Below are 17277 nucleotides of genomic sequence, written 5' to 3'. Positions count from 1 at the left end.
ACAAAACAGTCTCAATAGAGGAGTTTAGTTTGCTGTGATGTTTGATAATATAGCTGAAGATACAGATAAATTATATATATAATTATATAAATTAAGATCTTTAGATCTTCAGATGAAGATATCAAGACTAGCAGTGAACACAATGGCTTATTCTGGCAAAAAAATACATTGTTCCCTCAAGTTTCTGGTGTTGGTTGCAGGTCCTGGTTTTTTGCCTGAGTTTGATGATCCCAGATGAATCATACTCTTCTTCTTTCATATTAAGGTTTGAACTATCCTTCAAATCTATGTCTTTGCTGCAGTTCTGCAGCAGTAAAACAGAAAAACCTTGCCAGTTTATGTTTGCAACATGTGCTTTGTGATTGTAAATGCTGTTCCTTTTCATGCTGCAGGATGAAACTGTAGGTTTTGTTGCAGTTGAACATCTCCACTAAGAAAGAATTCTGTTAACATTAAAGAATTCTGTGCTTTTCCTCTTGGTATCAGGCTGTCAGAATTGTTTAGGTTGGAAGGGACTTCTGAGGATCATATAGTTGAATCCCCTGCTCAAAGCAAGGTCAGTTAGAGCAGGTTGCCCAGGTTCATGTCCTGTCAGAGTTTGAATAGCTCCAAGGATGGGCACTTCACAACCTGGAAAAATGTTAAGTAAAAATATTTGTTTTTTTTCCTTTTTGCCTTGTGTTGAAGTGGGATATCTTGTATTTTTATTTGCCCCTATTACCTCTCAGCCTGTTAGTGGATACTACAGGGGAGAGTCTGGCTAAGTCATCTTTATTCCTCTCTCTGCACCCCTGTCAGGTACTGATACATGGGTATGAATCTTGCCCTGAAGCCTTTTTTTCTCTGGGCTGAACAGTCCCAGCTCCCTCAGCCTCTTCTCATATGAAAGATGCTCTCGTCCTTTACTCATCTCAGTGGCCCTTTGTGGGACTGTCGTGGTTTAACCGCAGCCAGCAACCAAGTACAACACAGCTGCTTGGTCACTCCCCCATCAGTGGGATCAGAAAGAGAATCGAAAGTGTAAGAGCTGGAAAGCTCATGTGTGGCGATAAAGGCAGTTTAATAGGGAAAGCAAAAGCTACACACACAAGAAAAGGAAAACAAGGAAGTATTTCACCCCTTCCCCTGTGCAGGCAGGTGTTCAGCCATCCCCAGGAAAGCAGAGCTCCATCACGTGTACTGGTTATTCGGGAAGACAAATGGCATCACTCCGAACATCTCCTTTCTTCCTTCTTCCCCCTACTTTACATACTGAGCATGAAGTCATGTGGTATTTTCTGACTTGAATTCCATAGGGAATGAGTTCTCCAGCTCATGCAACAGATGGGAATTTTTTGTAAGATACCAGTAGTTTTTGAAGGGAAAATAAAGACAAAAGTGCCATAGCACTTTTATTGAATTGTTCTTGTCTGTTGGTGTTTGCTGAGTCAGACCCTGTTTGTCAGCTCTGTTCCTGCTTGCTTAGTTGCACAGCAGTAGTGATGGGGCAGATGAGTATTAGTCAAGTACTGTAGTAACCTGCTGGGTTCAAGTTATTAAAAATACAGAGCCTCAGCCAACTGTTATTTGCCTGAAAGGGTGATAAGGGTAACAATAATAGCAAGCTTTGTATTTGTGGCATTTTTTCATTACCCAGCTGCACTGGTATGTTTTTTTATCAGAGAAAATGAACTCTTTCCTCCTCTGACTGCTCCTCTGTAGTACTTAACCTTTTACAAAGAAATGTGCTTGAAATGTTGCAATGGTGTTGTATTCCAAAATTCCTGTTTTCAAAGTAACTTTTCTTTTTAATTTTAGAAAAGCCAGTCTGTTTTTCATAAAATGGTCATACAGATAGAATTTTCTTTGAGCTTAGAATATGTTTTGCATTGTAACCATAGTTAAATTATTGCAGTTTCAGTGTACAGTAAACTGAAAAGGACTTCTAAGGTATCAACTTATGCAAATTTGATGTTGGACTACCCTCTTGTTAAGAGTAAGCATCAGTGTTACAGGTGAAACCCTGAGAATTTGATTCTTATGTTTTAAAACAACGGAAAAATAATATGTGGATTTCATGTATTAAGTCACGTGCTTGAGTGGTGAGAATCCTTCTTCACTTGTAAAAATTATTCTTGTAGATAAAGAGGCTGAAATGCAGGACCCACAGCCTTGTCTGACAAAAAGGGTCTACTTGGGCAAGTGCTGATCTCTTTGTGTTGAGGGATTGACTCTGGTGTTTCCATCATCGTCTCTGACCTTGGGGTTGAATCACAAAGTGCAGACTGGTAAAAAAAATTTTATGTCTTGGTTCTTCTCCTTAAAATTTTCAAATCCACACAATCTGTTTGAGGACCAATAAAACATGTGTGGACCAAAACTCCATGGGACATTTTTTTCATGCAAGTGGTCTTGTGGCCCTGTGATTGTTGTTTATTTCCATGTAAAATGGTGCAGTCTCCGTAAGCTGCAAATCTTGTCTTTGTAAGAACTCAGCTGAGATCCTTCTATTCAGAGTTTCTTTGATGTTTATTTAAAAAAAATATGTTTCTTTGCTTCTGTCATTTATGGCGTTAGAGCTTTTTGGTCATCCCCAGTGTTCAAAAACTTTTAACCGGGAACAGGCAAAAGTTCATCCTTAGCGTACATACCTTTTTTGGTTTATGCTCATCTTAAAGACAGTCCAGAAAACTTTGTCTTTCTTGGATGTTGAAAATAAACATTTTTGAACGTAAGTTGACATTGTTTCTTTCCACATTGTAACTAGGAAAGACCAAAATGGTACAGAATGTCAGCTTTACATATAAACTGAAGTGATAGCAGTTAACCTGAAGTATATTTACTGCTGGCTCAGATTCCTCTGCCTTTTTAGGACCTTGGTGACAGTGTGCTTCTAACTAGGTGATTTTTGTGTGCATACTTTAAAACCTGTCGGTATAATTTTTAACTTTCAGGCCTGACTGTTTGATTTGCAGTATCCCTTAAAAATCTTTACTTGCAAGACTACCCTACTGTTTTGCTTCTCCTTCCTCTAGGCTTCAAACAAACATTTTTTTTTTTGGTTTGTTTCTGGCCATTATAACTTCTGCAGCATGTGAGGTATTAGAGCATTAGGATATTAGTTCATGAATGCATTGATGTTCCCCTGGGTAGTTAATGTATTTTATCTGTCATCAGGGAGGAATGTGCTGTACAGCTTGCTCCTTCTGCAAGTGGTCTGACTCATGAGCATGAGGTACTTCAAAAGGATTTCAGCACTCCATTTCCTTCTTCAGTCTTGCAGTTGCTTTTCTAAGAATAGAAGCAGCAAAACAGACAGCGGAGTTCCTTCTCAGCTGCTACAGTTTGTGCCCAGTATAGTCATGAAAGCTGACATCAATCACAATCTTCATGTCTCACAGTTCCCATTTACCTGTGTGGCTAAGAACACTGTCTTGTACTACTTTTTGGAAGCAGTGACCACCATATGCAACTGGGGTTTTAGTTTGGATGATCGAAACTGTGAGCTGTGGGACTTTGGTGCCTCAACATTTCAAGAGTGTTATGGGAGCGGCATAAAATAATGGACAGAGGACCTCCAGCAAAATGTGGAGGGTATGTCCAGTGCATGATGTGTTCTTGTAAGACTTAAGATACATTGGAACTATTCCTTTAATATCTGCTGTGATCGTAGCTTGTGTATTCTGACAGATTCTGTTAATTTTAAGAGTTTTCTTAGCTTATAAACCGCTTGCCCAACATAATTGCCAAGAGCTGAAGCTCTTGAAATGGTATTGCCAGTACTGAGGGTGGTGGAAGAGGTTTGCTTCCCTGAAGGTGAGCTAAGATTTTGCTGAGTATTGATTCTCATTCGCATATGGGTAAAAGGAGTCCTCTCTTCAGCCACAAGCATCATCTCTTGTGCCTGTGAATTATGGAACTCAAGTAAACTGTACCCCTGAGGTTTTGAATGTGCACTCCAGGAAAATTAAGTCAGTCTTCAAAAACTGTCATTACTAGAGCCTGTTTCTAAAAGGAATTGCTGTACTTTAGGAAAAACAGGATTCCTGGGATGGTTAGAAAGGTGACAGAGCCCGGGCATCTCTGTTGTAATTGTCTCCTGTTTTTAACACCTCTAACTGTCAGTTAATTGAATTAAGAGTGTGGGCTAACTTAAGGAACAAGTATTGTGGTTGTTAAAGTCCTCTTATCCACAAAGCAGATCTGACTGTAAACTGCAGAAAGAGAGGGTGGAAACTAAGTAGAACTGAAAGCAAAAGGAAATTGTGTTGTTTCCTACAATGAAGTGTGGAGGTGTCCAAAATGGTTTGCTGCAGAAAAATGAAGATGGTGACTGGGACATCTTAAACCCAGCCTTGGTTTATTAATATGCACTGTAGGAACAATCTCCCTTTATTTACAGGCTTCCCTTCCCTAGCTGCTGCTTCTACCCTGACTTTTCTATTGTGTTTTTCTTGATGGAAATAAAAGGATAAAATTTTCAGTGCAGGTCCATTTATCATCATAAAATTTGAATCAAGTTATCTGTAAAAGATGCTCTTTTTTATATCAAAATCTTGTTTGAAGCTACATGTTTATTATTGATATAATAACCTAAAGGTATGTATATTACAATAGCATTGAAGTTGACAATACTTTTGTTAGGAAGGGCACATTTTTTAATAGCAGAAGGATAGCATGTTAAGTGAAGCTATGTTTACTGAGATATGATATTGTATGTATGTCTTCCCTTCCTTTTCTGTGCTGTACTTTTATTTATCATCTGTATGTCTTGTGTGTACTTAAGAGACAAGATATGAAGTTTTCCTTGGCAGTATGAATTTTGGAAGGAATGGCTGGGATAGGAAGAGCTATTTTTCTCTTTTCAATAGTCTGATTTTATATAGGTGTTTTTAAATACCTTCTAAACCTAGAGTACATGCTTAAGAAATGTAAAAAACTGTAAAATGTAACGGTATGTGACTTTACTTAATCCTTTTTTTTTTTTTTTGCTATAGGCAGCTAATTTCCAGATTTAACCTTTTTATTAAGGGGAAAAAACACCTTTAGCATGTCTTCGTCTTTTTTTTTTATTTGTTGTAATGCAGTGTAGTCATCATGCTAAGTAGTATTTAACCTCTGGCATCACTTCTGGGATTTCTTACTGCCAGCTATCAGAGAATGCCATCTATGAAAGAGAGACAAATGAGTTTAACAACTGTACCTAGCTGCTGTAGCAAAAACATGCTTTGACGAGTCATTTGTGAATAACAGGAAAGCAGGATTGCAACTTGCCAGACATAAATGATTGAGTAAGAGGAGTGTTTAAAACATAGAAACCTGGTTGTCATGGGTTGCAGTCACTAATAAATACCTAATAATAACATTCCTTCTGTTAGAAAGCAGGCTGGCTTTTGAGGAAGCAAAGGAGTCTGTCTCTCAGTAATGCTGTTTATTTGTGTTACTGTTCAGTTCCAAGTGTTGCCAGTCTGCAGCTCCTTGGAACAAACTTTCATGAAGTCTTGCATCATGGGTGCAAGTGATTACAAGTGATCAGAAGAAAAAATAAACTAAGGATATGTTTAAAAATGCAGGGTCCTGCAGCTGGGGAGGAATAATCCCATACACCAGCACAGGCTGGGGGCTGACCTGCTGGAAAGCAGCTCTGGGGAGAAGGACCTGGGAGTCCTGGTGGACAACAAGCTGTCCCTGAGCCAGCAGTGTGTCCTTCTGGCCAAGAAGGTCAATGGTGTCCTGGGGTGCATTAGGAAGAGCATTGCCAGCAGGTTGAGGGAGGTGATCCTGTCCCTCAGCCCTAGTGAGGCATGTCTGGAGTGCCGTGTCCAGCTCTGGGTCCTCAGTACAAGAGAGACATGGAGCTCCTGGAGCTGGTTCAGTGGAGGGCAACAAAGATAATGAGGGGACTGGAGCATCTCTCTTACGAGGAAGTATGAAAGAGACAACTGAGAGGGGACCTCATCAATCTATTTAAGTACCTGAAGGGAGCATGCCAAGAGGATGGATCCAGGCTCTTCTTGGTGATGCCAAGCAATAGGACTAGAGGCAATGGCCAGAAACTGTTGCACAGGAAGTTCCACCTGAATATGAGGAAGAACTTCTTAACTGTGTGGGTGACCATGCGCTGGAACAGATCACCCAGAGAGGTTATGGAGTCTCCCTCACTGGAGATATTCAAGAATTGTTGGGACACAATCCTATGCAGTGTGCTCTAGGATGACTCTGCTTGAGTGGGGATGTTGGACAAGATTGACCCCCTGTGGCCCCTTCCAGCTTTACCCATTCTGTGATTCTGTGAGAAGTTCTAGAGAGAAAGTTCTTAACATCTCCAATTTCTAGAGAGAGTTGTGAATATTGTGTTTACTGAAATCTCTATGGCAAATAAAGTGGATATACAAATCAATTATATGTTAACATATGCTGTAACTTTATGGTGATTTACCTAGATGTTTTAAGGGTTTGGGCTTTTTAATAGTTGTAATTAGAACACTTAAAGACTTCTCGTGATCTTGCCAGAAAGTATCAATCTTTTAAAACTCAACGGATTTTGAAATAATAAATTAGGACTTAAGTTGTTATGATGCCAAAAAAATGTATGCCGATTCTTATGGTACAGACTGTAGTGAAACTATTGACTATAACAAAAAATTCAGAGCATTTTTTAAGTTTTAAAATGCAGTATGCAAAATGAAGCTTTTCCTATTAATGGCTAGGCAGTTACACAGAACACTAGACTGCCATTCTTGCCAGGTATATCCAAAAGTATAAAATAAATCTACTGAATTGTTAGTTAGCCGAGTAGTCATTTGCCCAGCCTACTGGCGTACTGCAATTAAAGTGCTTGAATATTTATTCAGAGCATTGCTTGTATGCACACAGTTACATTAAGAACATGATTACAAAGTAGCCAAGTGTTCTGAAACTCTCAACAGCTACACTTAGATGTCTAATAGTTCACTAAAAACATGGAAAAAACTTTTATTGCGTTTATTTTCTTCATTAAGCTCTGTAAGGATTAGCTTGTAAAAAAGCTAAATCTGCAATTCATTATATGAAATATTTGCTTGATGTTTTAGATCTTGGACTTCTTGTTATGAGAGAGGGATAAATATTTCTGTCTTAGGGCTCATGTAATTGCAAGTATAATTGTCTTCATTCTTTCCTGGAGAAGCCCTTTGCATACAACCCTAAGTCACCCTCTCTCACATCTAAGTCACTTCTGTCTTACCATGTTAAACTGATTTCCTGGTCTTTCCTTCCTTTATGTTATTTTACTATGTTAAACTGCATTTGCAGAAGTCCAACTATTGCCAGGCTGTTGACACAGAACTGGTATCATTATAAAATATGCTCTGGCAATAAAAGAAGCTGTGGAGGGATGTTTGCTGGATTTCAGGCCCCCAAATGACAAATATTTGTCTTTGAAGCTTTTTTTGTCTGGTTACAGTGGAGCAAAGCAGAGTTACTGGTTCTGCTGCCATGCAGCTGAGGTTTTGATTTGAATGTTTCCAACTGCAGTGGAAGAATGTAATAGCACAAGTATTTCTTAAAGCAAAAGACTCTCCTTTGGAAAATCTCAGTGTGGTGAGAAAATTGAAGACAAGCATTTATTCCTCCCGCTGATTTTAAAGGGACACTGTGACCTTAAAATTCTAGATACTTGAGGGTTTGGGTTTTTTCTTCTTTAAAAAATTATAGTAATGGCAGTGGTTTTTCTGCACACTTTTGTGGTTTGCTGTTCTGTTTCTTATCCAGAAATGCTCTGTGAAGGACTTGCACAAAGTGATTCTTTTCTCCTTGATAATCAGGTCAATCAATTGACCATAAAGCGTTATTAAGCACAAGAGACAGCCTGATTGCCTGAGGAGAATTGACAGAGGGAAAGAAAAGAAGCTAGAGGAGGGCCAGCTGATTCACTGTGATTTAATAACCTACGACTTGTCAGCTGAGTGGCAGAAGTTGAGCTATTACCCTAGCTGGTTGGTAGATAAAATGAATTGAGTAAATCAATTCAAGAATTAAATGTTATTTTTCTTTTACCTTGCATTTGGAGTGGGATAACAGAGCCCATCTTTTTTTCTTACTTGTCTCCTGAAGCTTGTTAGTGCATCATAAGCTGGTTGTGTATTTTATACCTTTGTGGATTTAACAAGAGTAGGTAAAATAGGTAACACCACAAACTTTTTTCCTGTGCTTCTTTGACTGGGGCATATCTGAAAGTTTCAAAGTCAGACATTGGTCTTCGCCTAATACCTTAAAATGTACTTTTTTCTAGCAAATTAAGCTCCATAAGGTCTACTCTTCAGTTGTTTTCAGTTGAGTGCTGCTTCTCATGGCTTACATTTTTCAGTCATGAGCTTTATTTTAATCCTTCAGAAAGTTCGATCTTTGAATCAGTTTTGAAGATTAAAAATAGTTGCTTTTTAAATTGTTCTAAAGTTGAAATGATTAGTACTTAAATTGATATGTTCCAGGGAAGTATCTGTAGTAAAGTATTGCATTTTTTTTCTCCAAGTGATCTAGAAATAAAGTAGTTTTATTTGGAAATAATTAGGTGTGAGAAACCTGATTTTGCACATGCTTAATGTATTTAGTGCTTAGTTTTTATTACTTTTAATAAGACACAGTTCAGTAAGAAGGTTGTATATTGGCTGCTTAATAAAGACACTAAAGTAATAATTTCAAAGTCAGTATGTGGTTGATTTGTTTTTCTTTAAAACAATTCTCATTTTTGTCTTAGTTTCTTGCCCTGTGGGATACTGCCATAGCTGGATATGTGAAATACTTGATAAGGGAGGTGTGCAGGCAGCTATGACTGCCATGTCAAAGCATTTTCCAACTTCCATGGAGTTAGGCCATCAGAGGAAATTCACACATAGTGAGAAGGAGGGATAAAGGGGATGTCCAAGTTCATGTTGAGAAAAATAAGGAAGGATCTGTGCTTAGCTTGCCTGGGGAAAGGAAAGGAGGTTGAACATTGTGAAATGAACAGTCCTCCCCACTTTCATATCTCTAATCTGATTTTATCTACCTATGACCAAATACAGCATTTTGGTTTTTTGCTTGGTGTTCAAGTCTCAATTCAGTACTAATTTGGGAGCCATTAGAAAGTAATAGAAGTGGCAATTTTCAAAAGTGTGATGGTAATTGATTTCTGCAAGAATAGGGAAGCTATGCATGGATTATTGCTTTTTGGTTTGAGTGTGTAGCCTATTGCCTTTGCATCAGTTAAACCATGTATTAAAAGACAGATCGTAATGAAGTAATTGTCCTATGCTGAGAGTTGTTCACTGCCTGGAAACCTGTTAATAACAGTACAAAAGATTCAGTAGTACAGGTGAAATATTTCCTTTGTTGTCAGAACTGAAAATAACAGCCAGTAAGAACCATTTAAGATACTGAACAAACACAGAAAAATAATTATATCCTACATGCATGGAAAATGCATCTTACTTTTGGGACTTCACAGAGCTCCTCTGCCTGCCCATCCTTTCCCTTTAGCCGGCATTGCAGTAACCATCCCTTGTATTGAAGAGAGCCAGTCTCTACTCACTTGTCTCTTTGCCTGAGTAACAGCATTAGACGTATTCTAGTCTTTAAATTTGCAACATACATTTTCTAGTTTTCCATCCTGTGTTCTTTGGGAGGCAGTCTTCTCTTTCTCCACTTAGTTACTTTGTGATGATGGAACTAGCAATTTTTAACCCCTCTTCCTTATCTCAGCATGGTTTTGCTAGTCAGTGTAAATGTTGGATGATCAACAGCTGTATCTTCCTCCTGTCATCATTCTTGCCCACTGAAGCATCTGGTCTCTGGTCTTCGAAATAGTGACCAATAGTTTCTATTATCTGAACAGCATTTTCTGAACCCACTTTCTTGCCTATAGCTAACTTGTTTAGATTTGAATGACTGAGTTTGTTTAATGTAGCACTTTAAACCTAATGACCCAACTACGGATTTTTTTGTTTTGCTTTTACTGGAGTAGAATAACAATAGTAGAAATGAAACAAATTTGCTAAGTTAAAAAAAAAGCAACCCAAAACAAACAACCAACAAAACCCACCGTCAACAACAAATTCTTTTTTTTTTTTACATCTAATGAGGTGAGATAGATGAATATGAAAGCTGGGTCAAAAGCTTATGTAATTTTGAGACCCTAAATATAGAATGGTGTGATGACACAAAAAAGTCAATCTCCGTGCACATGTTCTGATAGAGTATTTTTGTTTTGTTCTTATTCTGCGCATGCAATTTAAAACTAAGCTGAACACCCCCCTGCTTGGAAAAATGGTCTTGCTAATATTCCTACCTGATGCTATGTGCCAATTTAAATGGACATGTAGTAGCATGTAGGTTTCTTTATTATAATTGTCTGGGGTCTTTTTTTATTGTTTTGTTGATAGTAAAATTTCCCTGTGCTCGTTGTAAAATTTACCTTTTTTTATTTTTTTTATTTTTAATAGTAGTGGAATGGGGTGATGATGTTAAAGCAGTATCAGAAGATGAAGCCATGGTGCTGGTGAACCATCAAGCAACGGGTGACGTCTGCACTCTGATGATGTGCCTTCAGGATAAAGGCACGGTAGGCTACAACCGGGGCATGGGAGATCTTCTGTGTGTGCACTCTGTTCCCTTGGGAATGCTTCCGTCTGTGTGCGGTACTGATGGCTGACTTGGGGGTGTTAATCCACCAAATAATCTGAAGGCCCTGAATAGGAAGCTTTTTGTTTAGATTTGGTCTAATGTGACAGTCAGTAGCTTGGAGCAAGTCTTAGACCATAAACGTTGTTTTTGGAGAAGGTCAAATATGAGCTGAGTCACTGTGCATCCAGTCTAGGTTAACATAGAGGGAAGCAGATCTCCTGGCAGGTAATCACGTGCTTGGCTTTTTCTTCTCACCTCACGCCCTTGTGCAACTCCTGCCAACTTTCCTCAACACAACACAGGTCTACCTTCTCGGTTATGACTTCATTTCAGCATGGAATTTTTCTCGAAGTTAGAAGCAAGTTGTGTATGGGATTTTGGTAGCAGTGAGGGCATCCCAAAACTAAGCTAGCTAACTAAATCTAGAATTGCTTGAGCTCTTATTTGACAAGCTCTTAAGCATTTCTTGGTAAGAAGTGCAACTAATGTAAATGGTTTCATGCTTTGCTGTTGAGAAAATTCATGTCTAAGGAGTGGAAACTACAGTATAGGATTTAAACAGGAAACAAAATTTATGTATAAATCAGGAAGAAGGGGATTGTGTATGATTAGGCTACAAAAGGAGGAAATATACCTGGCCAGCTGAAAAAATGCATCAGCTGTATCTCAATGTTGTCTTCTTTCTTGCACCCATACAGTGGAGAAACAAGGAAACAACTGCTTTTTGTCGCATCTGCACAACTTGTAACTGGCACTATTTTTCCTAGCACATATTAATATAGATTATGTATATACTGTATCTTTGTCAGTGATTTACTGTTTTCAGGAAGTTTTACAGATCTTACATATGACAACAGATTTAAAAAAAAAAACTCCAAAAAACCAAAGTCAACAAAGAAACTATGAAAATGTTACTTGGGATGGAGCAAAGACTCATTTCTTTCTTTCTACTATAGCCTAGAGCAGGCTGTTTTAAAAGTAGTTTTAATTGCTTTCATTTCTTTTGGAAGTGAGGAAGTTTGGTATATATGGTATTCTATACTGTACCCAAATGAGTAGAATGACAGAATAAACTCTTTAATTCCCTTGAATCAAAATGATGCATAGGACTATCTTGTCATAAAGATATCACTGTAAGGGTGTAGTCCTGTGGGTATGTGGTTGTGTATGATCTTGACGGTTCATGTCCAAGGTGTTTTAAATATCATAGAGCTTTATTAACTCATGTGTGTACTCTAGGTTGTATATATAAATCTAAGTCAAATTTATCCTGGTTGACTCCATAGCTTAAGTTTCAGTCAAGACAGAGTAAGTTTCACTGAATGTAATACATGTTAAAAATGGGGCAAGGCGCTGAGATCACAAATAATGTTCACAATGCAAACTATTAATTTTGTGTTTAGAAAAGCGAAACATCCTTAAAATCACTGGTTTTCCCTTAAAGAGTTGTAAACATTGCTCTTGGAATGTACATGTCCAGAACCTGGTATAGCTTTAATGGTTTTAATTAATAAAGAAATAAAATGGTATGAGCTTCAATGCATGCTTAGAATATAGCATGACTAGTACAAGTGGCTAAAAGTAATGAGGAAGATGAGGATAGTTTATCCTTGCTAGAACTTGCTAAATCAGGTGGTTTTAAATAACTTGCTTCGTATTTCTGAACAGAAGAGAATTGTCTTTTCTTAGTGCCTGTGAAAGTACTGGAGAGGGGGGGAAAATAAACCTCCCTGTCCAAAAGGAAGTGGTACACAGTATTGCAACTGTTTAAATTAATAGGTTTTCTTGAAATCCAGTTTAAACTTAACATGGAGTCCTTCACAAACTTGATACTCATCTCTTAGTAGCAAGATAGTAATTTTCAAGAATTATTTTTCTTTTCTTTAGAAGAGTTAAGCTGCACTAGTTCCTAAAGACTTTACCGTTCAAACAACACTTTTTAGGTCTCAAAGGATTTTCAGAGGTGGAAGGCTCACATCCATTTCACACAGATTGGCATACTAACAAGTACAACAGCTTAGCAAAGGTGGCCTCTCGGCAGTGATTCTGCAGTGGCAGATCTAGGAACATCCTTCCTCCTGTGGCAGTCCAAAATTTCTTTTGCTTGCTTTTGCCAGTCAATACAGGCTGGAAACAGATATAATCTGCTTACTGTTTATGCTGCTTTAAAAAAAAAAAGTTAATTTAAGACATCAGAAGTGTTCGATTTAAAGTTCTGTGTTTTTTCTGTGTATTGACAACTGAAACAGTCTTGCAACTTGAGAGTGTTTCCTAAGGATCGTGTCGAGAACTGTGATGGTATTTTTTTCTAGTTTTATAGAATGTTACATACAAATGATAGTGCAGCCTATCTGTTTTAAGCAAATTTAATCTTGCTAAGGAGTAAGCGAAAATACACGTGCTAAAATGTTTCTGGTCTTTCAGATTCACTTATGTGAGTAAAAACCCAGGATCTCTTATTAGGGAATTGGAACTTTAAGCTAAAAGTTAGAATTTTAATGGAAGGATTGGACTGGTTTTGTTTGGTTAATACATGCTACCACAAGACAAGCCACACAGTAAGGTTTCAGGTGAACCAGGAGTGACCTAATTACACTTTTTATACAGTTCAGGAAATTGTTCCAATTTCTTTGTGAAAATAAGTGTTAAAACAAATTTAGTAAGTTAGTTGTGGTCTTATAAACATTAAAGGTTATGTGTTTATCAAAAAGAATTAGGTTGAAATGCTGCTATTAGTGCTTTCTGACTGGGTTAGGACTGATAAGTGAGGCTTTTTTTTCTTATTTTAACAGAAAGCAGTGCTAGGAAGGGTGCAGTGGAGACAAAAAAGTAGAGCTTGCAGCTGTTTGAGTGCATATTTCAAGACATGCATTCCCAGGTTTCATTGTTAAGTTAGAGGTGCTTGAAAGATGAAAGTCAGTCTATCCAGGTTGCTTTGTTATGAAATCTGTGTAGAGGGAAATGAAAGTGAGTCTGTGAATAGAAGGCACCTAGATTTTTTCCTATAATTGGTAAAAGCTTTTTCTACCTTCTGAACTTATTTAAGCAGGAAGGATGAAAGAAAAAGGACCTTAAATGACATCCAGAAATTCTTCATATCCATAAACAACTATGAATCTGTGCTCAAAACACTTTTGAATGTCTTTGCCTAAACCTCCTTGAAAATGCAAGTGATAAGAGACTCATCTGATAAGCGTTGTTTCATTCCTGAGGATACTAAATAGAATAGTCACCACCAGTATCTTGCAGTGTCCTCTATTCTGCCCTTGGTGGCAGAACAGAATGAATATCCATTAATCTAGTTTGCCTTTTGATTGCAAACGAGATAATTGTGTCCTATTCTTTGAACTCCTTTTTGATTTCATGTCTTAGAGTTCATAAATAAAAATATTTCCTCTTTGTACTTCTTACCACTGTCAAGGCTTATAGGCAGATTTATTATCACTGGATTCTGGAGTTTTTCTCTTTGTAGCCCACACACAGCAAACTGTCTGTATGTTTTGTCTTAATTATAACTTACATGTCACATTTATCTGTGACACAATCATGTCATTCCTTCTCAGAAAGACTGAGGATGTCCAGGGATGCTAGTTAGAAGCACTGTGTCACCTAAAATATGGTGAGTTGGACTTCAGATTCTGAAGAGCAATGATCAACTTTCAGGGTAAACCTACCATCATCTAAAGAAAAAGACAGTAAAAAGTGGTATGGTAGGGGAGAAGCCCTGACATTGCTGGGCAAGAGTTCTTCCTCCAGGATTTTCATAGAACATATAGGGACCAGTGTTGACTCCTCAAAAGACGTTTTCTTTCAGAGAAGCGGATAATTAAGCTTGCTTATCTTCTCCAGTAAAATAGATTATGTTGGTTAAACTTCTGCTTGATATAATAGAACAATAGTTGTCAAAATACCAAAGCAGTAGATAAACACTGACAGACCTGAGTACTGCTGCAGGCTAAATCATAATTAGTGAAACGTTGGTGGTGTTTTTATCCAAGGATATGGTTCCCTACACCAGCCTGTCACCGTTGGGCTTATGCATGGGCATAAACTCACTGTAGTACCTTGAAGAGCAGTAACACCTCTCAATAATGCCTTTTTTTAACTGTTGTCCTTAGGGTACACCTTTTCTTTCTTTTTTTTCCCTCCCTAAGGCTTTTTAATTTACTGAAATGGAAAGAATGTGAATATCTGCAGAGAAGAATTGTTGCTTTAAGATCCTGCCTTTTATTCTCCGCAGACCTGGAGATAGCTGTAGGATAAACCATTTCCCCAATATTAGTCTCCAGTGGGGAATTGTACCTAGGAAATAATTTTTCTTTTGTCATTCACAAATACATAGTGTGCCTTTGTTCCTTTGGATGTACAGGAATAGCATAGGAATACCATCTACTAAGGAATACCATTGGCAGACAGGAAGGGATACTAGCATGTCACGGAGAAGAGATGAATGCTTGTTTCCAAAGCAGAACCTTTCATATCTTTGAGAGCTGTCCTTTTCTCTCTGTGGTTTCCAGATATGCTAGAGGGTCCAGAAATGGGTGCTTTTGCATTCAAGATCTGGTACTTGGTAGCATTAAAACAAAAGTTAAGATCATCTTCATGTGCTCTTAGGTGAGGCTAGACGGCTTCTAAATGTGACATTCAGATTTTGCTGGGACATCATTTTATGTCTGAGGCTATAATGTGTCTTACAGGTTCTATGACACAGGTATGTTCTTACACGTGTGTAAAAACTTCACTTTGCTGAACATCTGACTTCTCTTACTTAAGAGAAACGGGCTATGTGACAGTTACCTTTCTCCAGATATATAATGCACAATTCACTTACAGCTTCTGTGGTCAAAAGTGAGAATAGGTAATGAGAACACTCAAAGAGATAATTAGATCTCTCTGGAAGAAAGACTTAACAATACGTGCATAGATAGAAATTGCAAATTATGGAGCTGCTTTTACAAAACAGAATTCCTGCATAAAGTGTGATCTGCTTCTTTCTACAAATTTCATGTAGACATATGAAGATGTGGAAACAAGTAAAAGCTCACTGCATCAAACTATTTTCTTAGAAATACTTTGAAGGCATGGATGTGGAGTCTGAGTATTTCAGTTACTGTGCAAGCCTCTGGTGTTTGGAGAGTACACTCAAGTAGTAGATGTAATTGACTAATACATAAATAATACATTGGTTTTTCTAGGGGAAATCTTTATTTCTTAGTCTCCTTTCTTTCTGTCTTTGCTTGAAAGTATGTGTTGTAGGCAACTGAAAGATGCAAAGCAGAAGGTGCCTGAATGATCATCTGACTACCAGAGAAATGTCGTGGTTCTTCATGTTATTTTTTTTATGATGACAAATGGAAGAGTACCTTGTTACATGACTTCAGTCAGTCTTGGTGTGGCCTCACAACAAAGGGAAGAATAAAGGCAGCTAGCCTAGTCCATGACTGAGAGCGTGTAAGAGACACTGGATTTTCCAATTTAGGAGACCTAATTCCTACCCTTCTCAAAATCTGCATGTAGGAGCGATAGAAGGGAAAGACCTTGTGAGAGGAGAGGCTTTTCCCTTCTGTTACTTACTTCATTGGGAGTAATTATTGTATTTTAAATCTCAAAGGATTGCGCAGGTAAAGAATCTGCCTTCGCTGTCCTGCAAGAAGTAATGGTATAAGTGAATCTAGTGGCTCAGCCTTTGTTTTTGCCTTCTCACCGTGCTGCTTGGCTGGGACAAGGAATAGGATGTAATTAAATTCTCAGGGATGCATGTGGCTGCTCTACCATGAGAGACATTGCTAATGGCACGTGGGTTGTACAAAGGTCTTAGTGAATGCTGCTGTTCAGAGACTGAGAGCATATGGAGCATATGCACATCGGAAGCGTGAGAACAGCATGACCTTATCCCCAAAATTGCCAAGTACAAAATAATGTAAGGAAACTTGTCTGTGTGGTAGATGTAAAGCAGTTGGAGGTTTCAAATACAACTGTATTGTTTTGTGTACTTTAACAAACATTAAAAATGATTTTAACTTGCAACTGGCTTAAAATTGTGGTCATGTGTCAATAAGAAGCATTACACTACCTGTGTGAAAAGGTGGAGTAGAAATAACTACCATACGGCTAATATTGTAGAACTCTGTATTATATTACAAAAAGGCAGTTATTTAATCCTGCTCTTGAGGGAGAAGTGTAGCACCTGTGTTGCTCTATACTTTGGAACATAAAGGACTTTATTCTATATATTTGCTAGTTTTATTGCTGTTGCAAGAGTGACAAGAATGTGACCAGTATAGATGTAATTCTCTGCAACTGATATTTACAAAACTTTTTTTTTTTTTTTTTTACTTTTCAGGTTGTCCGTCAGATGATGTGGCTGATGGATCATATTTTTAAGTATACAAACTTTGGCATTGTGTCTCTAATCCATGGAGACTTCTTTATAAGACAGGTAAATGGAAACACATAATAGTGCTCTGATTTATCCTTATATTTGGAACATTGTGGTGTTATGGGACTTACTTATTACCGCCTGGATGGTTTGCAGGATGAAATAACTATGCTTTGAAGTTTATATTTGGAGAGGTCTTTGTTCTGAAACTGCTTTATTTTCCAAGCTAATTTTATTATTTGCTTGGACACAAATGTTTATGGAATCCAATTGTGATG

General features: G+C 37.8%; 1 protein-coding gene across 2 annotated transcripts in view; it reads left to right on the top strand.

Moving 5' to 3' along the window:
- The window catches only part of LPGAT1 (lysophosphatidylglycerol acyltransferase 1), a 65969-nt gene that overhangs the window by 16866 nt on the left and 31826 nt on the right, over positions 1 to 17277 (top strand). For both annotated transcript variants that reach the window (XM_027681715.1, XM_027681714.1), the window contains exons 3-4: positions 10440 to 10558; positions 16964 to 17059. In XM_027681715.1, the coding sequence (XP_027537516.1) occupies positions 10440 to 10558; positions 16964 to 17059 (215 nt within the window). The remainder of the gene's footprint in view (positions 1 to 10439; positions 10559 to 16963; positions 17060 to 17277) is intronic.

Source organism: Neopelma chrysocephalum, unplaced genomic scaffold (genome assembly GCF_003984885.1).
Source record: "Neopelma chrysocephalum unplaced genomic scaffold, ASM398488v2 Primary Assembly neopelma1_61b, whole genome shotgun sequence".
NCBI lineage: Eukaryota > Metazoa > Chordata > Aves > Passeriformes > Pipridae > Neopelma > Neopelma chrysocephalum.
The sequence above is the reverse complement of the archived record's forward strand: the minus strand, read 5'-3'. Positions and strand labels throughout refer to the sequence as shown.